The 9,097-nt window shown below is 41.8% G+C and overlaps 1 protein-coding gene across 1 annotated transcript in view; it reads left to right on the top strand.

Annotated features, from left to right (window-relative positions):
* The first annotated feature begins 1,511 nt into the window (after positions 1 to 1,511).
* Positions 1,512 to 9,097, top strand: part of LOC121875975 (serum response factor-binding protein 1-like) — a 50,702-nt gene continuing 43,116 nt past the window's right edge. Inside the window, exons 1-2 of the mRNA XM_042380812.1 lie at positions 1,512 to 1,549; positions 2,293 to 2,619. Of these exons, the coding sequence (XP_042236746.1) occupies positions 1,512 to 1,549; positions 2,293 to 2,619 (365 nt within the window). The remainder of the gene's footprint in view (positions 1,550 to 2,292; positions 2,620 to 9,097) is intronic.

Here is a 9,097-nt window from a genome sequence, read left to right on the forward strand (position 1 = left end):
CTTGTGTTACTATTTTCATTCTTAAGTAGATTACGTCAAGGAGACAGATCTGTGGCAGTCATACGATGATGTGTTTTATTCAGTTTTGATATTGATTTTCGTGGGAGATAACTTGTTTTTTAGATAGCCCCCAGTGCAGGTCTTGGCACTACCTTTAACAAACTATTCATTTACAACCATCTTTTAAGAGTCCACTTATAAAATGATACCAAATAGGCTAAGGGGGCTATAGATCTTCAGGTGATCCAACAATATTATTCAATAAGATACAATGACAGGTACAGAAACAGTGCTTACCTTGTTGTAGCAGCTGGAATCTAGTGAGTCAGGAGGCCTTGATATTACGTTGTCACTTGTGTAGGTCCAGTGCAGTATTACTCACTTCCGAGACACTTTAAATGACTTGGACAAGATGGGCCCGGCTCAGTCACCAGTGCCCTTCTTGGTGTTCACTCAATTTTCATAATTAAGCGAATAATAATCACAGGCAGATATTATCAATTCAATATGCACGCTAAAGGTTAATTACCGCTGGGTATCACTGTTCTACCGCGGCAAAGACGGATAGAAGGAGTATAACGTAGATAAACACACCTGTTATCTCATTATAGGGGGTTGTCCGATGTCAGTCTGGTTTAAAAATACAAAAAAAAAATAAAAAAATCAGTAAGTGATTCTTTTCGTGGATTAATTCACAAATTAAGCAAACAAAATATTATTGCCATCATCTGATTATTAATTTAGGATTATAATATAATGTATAAGAATCTTTGTAGCATAACAGATAAAAAAACAATTCTGAACGTAATTATTTTTTACCTAAAATGATTTTGGACGCGTATAATACTAAGTCGTGTTTATTTTATAAAGATCATTCACTACGAGGATATAAACAAATGATGCCAACTTTAAAGTAAAGAAACACTATATTATTTTTATTGAAGATGAGGCGTATCATCTTCGATTACAAAAGGATACGACGGTGTATAAGTTGTTTTTATATAATATAAGTTTGCAATTTGGTCTACTTTATATTACTTTATATTTTTTCATAATAATTGAAAAACTTAAATACGCGCTTGGTTTGGAGGTGTCACGTGGCGTGCCTCATGACAGACTAAAGTTAGATATTTACTACGAACATAACTGCTCACCTATTCTAACCTCTTGTTTCTTTTACGAATACATACGTCCTGAAACAAGTAAAATTCAAATTAATTTAATGATCAAAGAGTAGTTTTAACAAGCTTAGTATAAGTACAGTTGGCTAATGTCGCCTGAAAAATAAATGGACTCGAACACTTGTTCGTTAAAGTTTCTTTAACATTGTCCATTTTGTTGCTGTGCTTGGCGAACGAAACCAGTGAACATATTCTGTTAGTTTTTACCTTGCTGTTATACCCGCTTGACTGCAGTGAATTATTGTTATAAGCTTTTAAAGAACTTAATCCATTTAAGATAGTGAGCTGTGAATGTTTTTAGCGAGTCGATAGGCTTCGTTTACTTGGAAAATGGCCTACGCGAGGATGACCGACGCCTCGTATAGTCGGTAAGTGAACGAATGTAATCAGTACCGTTAGTTAATGTTCTACCAGTTGTAAGTCATTTTCTGTCATATACAAATAAAAATTAAAGGTTTGTAGTTTCTAGGAACGGTTAGGTTAGGTTAAGTTAAGTTTTAATTCAGATATAGAGTATTTATTCACCATAGGAAGAGCGGAGGGCGAGAGAGACAGGTTGCTTGGTTCAGTTCCCAGGTTTTGATACGAGAATATTTAATTTTTTACCTTTTTCTTGTGTTTTACTCATATCTGACCTTCATTTCTTTTGCAAATTAACGTTTTATAAATCTTAATTTTTAACAGAAACTGCTAATTTGAACAAAAATGGAGATCAAATTTGAGTAAAACACAAAAACTACAAAAAACCCTATTTCATACCAAAAGAACCAACCAACCAACCTAACCTAACCTAACCTAACCTACAAAAAGGAGGAGGAAAGGAAGAGACAACTGACTCGTAAGTGAGGAGAATAACTTCAGGTAAACACTGTGGGAACCTGTGGACAGCTAGTGTGAGAATATTAACCACTGTTTTCTTCCAGCGTCAACGGGAAATTTTTTATTGAATTAAATTTTGATGTTATGATTTTTTTAACTCATGTTTAACTACAAAAATTATACCGGAGCTGTAAGGGATGTAATCCTTCCATTAAAACTGTTGGTTGTTAATTGTGAGTAGTATTTGTAAATAGTAAAAGCGGAAGCATGGAATAATTGAATGTTGTCACAGGTCGGCGGGTTCCTGGTCCGTATACCACAAGAGTGAAGGCTGTTACAGGACTTTTTCCTTGTCTATGTTCCCGGAAGAGGAGGTTGATGTACAAGAGTCACAGAATATACAGCAAATGCCTCCTCTACCTCCATTGCAAGGTGAGAGTTCTATTACTATTGGTGGAGTCATTGAGAGCTCTATTACTATTGGTGGTGTTATTGAGAGCTCTATTACTATTGGTGGAGTCATTGAGAGCTCTATTACTATTGGTGGTGTCATTGAGAGCTCTATTACTATTGGTGGAGTTATTGAGAACTCTATTACTATTGGTGGATTCACTAGGCTGTACTGCATTAAATAATTTCGTTTGATTTTTCGGTTGAGGGATATTAGGCAGAAGGTGGTAGGCAGCGATCAAACAGGGAGGTACTACCGCCTGGGAAGATATTGGAAGCATAATGTATCTCATTGACTACATCATTGTCAGAGAAAGAGATCGCTGAGATGTCCTCATCACCCGAGCCATGCGTGGCTCAAATCACTGCGACACTGATCATCGTCTCGTCAGAGCCAGGCTCTCACTATACGTCGCCCCAAAACGATGAAGGCAGCAAGCCTCTAGAAGAGGTTTTAACACTAAGAGTCTGGAGGATCCAGCGGTAGCACATGCTTTCAGAGAGAAGCTCGAACTTGGGCTTATAAACAACCCGACAACAAATAACCTATATCCCAGTGCCGAATGAGATATTCTCGACACTGTCATGACAAAAACCTTCAGAGAGACCCTCGGCCAGATCAAAAGAATACACCAGGATTGGTTTGATGAAAATGACCCGGCAATCAATGCTCTCTTTGATGATAAACTTGCTGCTTTAGCTGACTGGCAGAACAACCCTCAGTCTCGGACCAAAGCTGATACCTTCCACAAGTAGAAAGCGACGGCCCAGCGGGAACTTCGCAATCTAAAGAACAACTGTTTTAAAAATAAAGCATGTGAAACGCAAAAATTTGCAGATTAGCACAAGATGCGCAAATTTTTCAATTCCACTAAAACATTTTATGGGCCAATCACTCGTGGCGCAGCCCCCTCCGCTCATCTGATGGTAACTCCATGATTAAAGACGATGAAGGCCTCCTTCAGTGCTGAAAGAGCACTACCATTCACTGTTCAACCGAAACACAGATGTGGATGTCTTGACTAACCAGCAGGTCCCTCAGCATCCAGAGCTGACCCACCTAAGCTATCCTCCATCCCTGGATGAGGTAGCTACTGCCATCAAACATATGAAAAATAACAAAGCCTCAGGGCCTGATGGAATCCCAGCTGAGGTGTATAAAGAAGGAAGACTTCTGCTTACCAGCTGTCTTCACTCTCTCCTGGAGATTATATGGGAAAAGGAGGAAATCCCCTAAGTTCTTAAAAACGCTTCCATCGTCAATATTTATAAAAACAAGGGAGACCGGTTAGACTGTGGCAACTACTGCAGGATCTCGCTGCTGCCGTAGATGGCAAGATTATCGCCTAAGTCCTAAACAGACTTCTCCCTGAGGCGGAAACTTCCTCCCAGAATTTCAGTGTGGCTTTAGACCATCACGTGACACCACTGACATGATCTTTGCTGCCCGCCAGATACAGGAAAAATGCAGAGAACAGTGTCATGACCTATACATGGCTTTCATCGACCTAACCAAGGCCTTCGACTCGGTCAACAGGGAAGCCCTCTGGTGTACCCTCAGCCGTTTTGGCTGCCCACCAAAATTCATCGTCCTTGTGAGGCAACTCCACGATGGCGTGAACGGCAGTGTCCTGCACAATGGCAACCAGTCTAAGTTCTTCCCCATTGAGATGGAGGTAAAACAAGGGTGTGTACTGGCACAAACTCTCTTTTCTATTTTCTTGGCTGCTTTCCTAACTCGTGCCAGCGCCAATTTAGCTGGCGGGGTGGACATCGCGTACCGGATGAAGGGTCTTTTCAACATACAACGACTCCAGGCAAGAACAAAGGTGTGGCGGCTTCTATTACTGAGTTTCAGTATGCAGACGACCTCACCCTTGTTGCTCACAGTGAACACGACCTACAGGAGATCCTAAACACCTACGCAGATGCGTATGCGCACTTTGGCCTTGATGTGAATGTACGTAAGACTCAGATTCTCTTTCAACCTGCCCCTGGTTCAGACACACCTCCACCATCCATCCAGCTTAACGGTAGTAGCCCCTCCAATGCTACCCACTTTCTGTATATTGGTTCCTACCAGTCCACGACCACAGACTTCGATGAAGAGATTCAACATCGGATGAGATGTGCATCTCAAGCTTTTGGCAGACTTCGAAACCCATGTCTTCAGCTGTAGGGAGCTGAAATTATCTACGAAGTTACACGTATATCGAGCAGTGGTCCTCCCCCACCTTGCTATATGGCAGCGAGACATGGGTCACACATATACTGTAGGTGGAACCTCAAGGCACTTGAAAACTTTCACCAACGTAGTCTACGTTCCATCGTCCGAGTTCGCTGTGAAGACAAGAGAACAAATGCCAGTATTCTTGCTGACCCTAACTGTATAAGCATCGAGGCTACCATTATACATGAATAACTACGCTACACTGGCCATTTTACCCTCATGGACGACAGTAGACTGCCTAAGCAGCTACTTTACAGTCACCTAATGTATAGTAAACGTAACTCTGGTGGGCAACTGAAAAGGTATAAGGATAGTCTTAAGACAAAACTGAAAAAGTGCCAAATTGACCTCCTCACCTGGGAGTCGATTACTCCACACCGTAACGCTTGGAGGATCACCACAGAAGAAGGTGTACATACTTTCGAGGTAGCCTGACTGCATAACGAGGCAGACAAGTGCCAACACCGGAAAGACGCCGCCGTCACCCCTCCCGCACTAGATGTAGCCCCCCACATGTGCAACATCTGTGATCGACCCTGCCGGTTCCGTATCGGCTTCTTCATTCACCTCAGAACTACCTAGGTGACATCCTTAATAACTCATATCATTGTATCATAGCTGGATGATCGTCATACTCGATTCCGAGTGACAGCAAAGTAGTAGTAGCATGTGTGTGTATGTGAAGGAACCGTAACACGCCACACAGCCTGAGGTAATGAGGTATGTCCAGGTCTTTTATTTTCTGTTGTTGTTGTTCCACTCCGTTAACTCGCCAGTCTTGAGTGTCTCCGTTAATGTGTAAGATGATCTGTTTGTTGTGATCATTTCTAGCGGGGTTAAGCGTGTGGGTTGTCCAGTGGGTGGGTATAAAGCATGTTTTTAAGTCCTCAGTTTCTTAATCTCTTCACTACTGTCCACTTTTAGTTTTTCATTTGGTAAACGTCCGATGATTTTAGTCAGCGCAAAGAGGAACCCGTTCACAAAGGGGATGGTAGACTATCTCGTTTAAATGTTTGGTAAATTTGACTCATGTTCATTGGGGTGGGTTAGGTTAGGTTATGTTTTTTGGGAGGGTTAGGTTAAGTTATGGTTTGGGGGATGGGTTAGGTTAAGTTAGGGTTGGATTTTTGGAGTGGGTTAGGTCATTAATTTCGTAATTAAAACCATAATATAAAAAATTTGTATCGTCTCAATACAAGTAATATTTTGTTTTAGTGCGTCCTGTTTTATTATAATATAAAACTTTGGCTGAACAACATGATATATGATGCCATGTTGACATAATGAAAAGGATAGGACAAATTATTAGGTAAATTACACACACAAACTTTCTCTCTCAAATACTAGAACAATTTTTCTTTTTTCTTTGTCACATAATTTAAATCCCCCCGGTTTAACATATGACGTCATCTGCATTTAGATTGGGGAGGCGGTAAAGGTTAGACTCGTGTCCTCGTCTGATTTTGCTTTAGTGATTGGAAGTTTGCGGGGTCTGTCCGTGTGTGTGTGTGTGTGTGTGTGTGTGTGTGTGTGTGTGTGTGTGTGTGTGTGTGTGTGTGTGTGTGTGTGTGCCCCGCATCAGGCAGACATTGCTTACAGAGCTCCAACAAGACCCCAACGGCGGTTTTAGGAGAAGACGTGACCAACATGGGAACCTAACGACTACACCGGCGGAAGAAGGCAATGGATGATGGACAGGCCTACCAAAGAAAACCCAACAAACTGGGCTATCGGGAGTCCATTGCAACTGGATCAGGTAAAGGGAGAGCCAAGATGTGTGGTTGCAGTCTGCGCTCCTGCCTCACCACATAAATCAACTCACGCGCAGCCATCATCCAGCTCATCATACCTCTCATCATCAAACCCTTATACCCCAAAAATCCCATGGTGTCGGACGAGTGGCGATGGGGACAGGCAGAGAAGACTGCCGGGAGTCTCTAGTCACAACTCTGCACACGGGCGGCACAGATAAGATGGTCGTTTATGCACTGGGATCTAGGCAGCAGTGCAGTCCGGTCCTGTCTTTGTAACTGAGCAGCCCTTTCGAGGAGCCACTCTGCTCACCCCACATGGGGAGGGGGCTAGAAAAGGTGCCCTAAACATAGCCTGCTTAAAGAACCAACCTGACTGGGAAACCGCACCCAGTAAGGTCATACTTATGCGGTCGAAAAAACAATCATAATCACAGATCAAAACAAAAACAAACTATGCAACCTCTTATGGTCGCTGCATGGAATGTCAGGACCCTTCTGGATACTGGCACAAATGCAAATCCTGAGAAGAACCGCCCTTGTGGGAAAAGAGCTGGCTAGATATAATATCGACATAGCAGCCATTAGCGAGTCCCCGGCTCCCAGACGAGGGACGAATCACAGAACGGGGGTCTGGCTGTGCCTTCTTCTGGAGGGGTAAGCCTGCTGCGGAGAGATACCGCATTTATGGAGTTGGCTTTCCCTCTGCCAACGTAACCTAGTGAGGCTAACTGAAATGCCTGTAGGTCATATGTTAGGTTAGGTTAGGGTATGATGAGTTATATTATAAGTTATAAGATTAGCCTAACATACACCAGTAAGGGGGGGGGGTAACTCAAAACTAGTGATTTCCGATAGAAATGAAGGTCGACATCGTTCATAACACATCGCAAACCACCACAAAAACAGTCTTTATGTCTTAGTACAGGATGACCAAAACTTAACATTTACCCAATATAGCCTATCTAGAATCTACAGTAACCATCCAAATACTTATGGTAGTTAAAATAAAATGTTCTCCATTAATTAATATAAATGATGATATATCCCAATGGTTTACGAGTGAATCATCAAAACAATAACAGCACTATGTTGTCATGTTTACCTAGCATCAGGCATCCTCAAAGCAAAGTCCAGACAATGTCATTACTTCTAAATTGACTCGTATCTCCATCTAGTACTGATATACTCTGTAAATGCACTGGAAAAAATATAAAGTTTACCAGGTTAAAATACATGACAACTGAGCTGGTGTGAACATGGGAGTTTTTCATATCCATAAGCTGCTCTTCTCGGCACACTTCTTCACTTACGAAATGTCCATGACTTAGACCATAAAAAAAACCCTTTAAAACTTACCTGAACGTGGCATTTGGGGGTCTGAAGAGGCCATCGTTTGTACTACCTACGACTGCAGCGGTGAGTTTGTTGGAGAACGTCATCTGCGGGGAAACTGGTGACGTCATTGCAGGACTTTAAACTTTGATTACAAATTATATATACAGCGTCACTACGAACGTGGCAGAGTGTATTTCTTGTGTTTACTCAGAAACAACAACTCTTCCATTTTCACGACACTCGTTTGGTTATTAACACTACAGGGACGCTGCTTTTAATATCTTATTTGGCCAATGCAAAATGATTTGATTCAGCTCAGAGGGGGACTCCATAGACAGGATAAGTTAGATGAGTTATTAATGTTTCTTATCATCGCTGTGTCTCTCTGTGTACACTGTATATATTCTCGCTTGTGACACACTCCACCGACCACCAGGGATGCATTTTATTTACATATATTATGGGGGAATTTCTGCGTGATATTTTTCGTGGTGGAATCCAAACCTTATCTGCATAATGTAAATAGGTTCAGCATCAGAGTGGACCCGGAAGCGCTGTTCAGGTGTGACGTTATTTTACCTGAGTACTACGTACAGTCCAAGCAGTGTATAATAATTTGGGGCTAAACGTATATAAAAAAAAAATCACATCATAAAGTTTATACCAGATCTGACAAAGGGAAACTTGTAGAGAACTCATATAAAACTCTTATCATAATCAGGCTATGAAAAAGTTGATGTTCTGCATGTTGTAAGCCCACCCTTGCAGGCAGTCATCTCGCCCCGCGCGCCATGGAGGAAGGCAATTTGACCAACCATTCATTTTCAAAATTGCATTATGAAAGAGTCGTGGGTGCTGCCAGGTTAGGTTAGGTTAGGTTAGGTTAGGTTAGGTGACATCAAAGGTCGTTATGGGTTAATCAAATTTACAGCCAATTTAAACATTGATTGAATGGAACTGCTCTCTGTAAACCCTTAGCGAAGCGTCATGGTGGGCGATATGGTCACTACACGTAACATGGTAGTGAATCAAGGACATGGTTGAGGGGCGTGAGGGACCAAGAGAGCTGGACTGAAGGCATGACGAGCTGAAACCATTGAGGTGATCAGCAATAATAACTCCCAACATCTAATTAAGCGAAGACAACTTGTATGTGTCTGAGATGCGCGGTAGAATTTAGATGAGGGATAATGACCATGGTGCACCTTATTAAATTACCTGTGTATGTGTTACTTATTTAATAACGAAAGGGTGAAATATTTCTATAAACATCTCACCTTCACACGCAATTTCTTTCTTCATAGTCAGGTTCAGTAATGCTCTTAACA

Source organism: Homarus americanus, unplaced genomic scaffold, assembly GCF_018991925.1.
Source record: "Homarus americanus isolate GMGI-L3 unplaced genomic scaffold, GMGI_Hamer_2.0 scaffold42818, whole genome shotgun sequence".
In the NCBI taxonomy this organism is placed as follows: Eukaryota; Metazoa; Arthropoda; class Malacostraca; order Decapoda; family Nephropidae; genus Homarus; species Homarus americanus.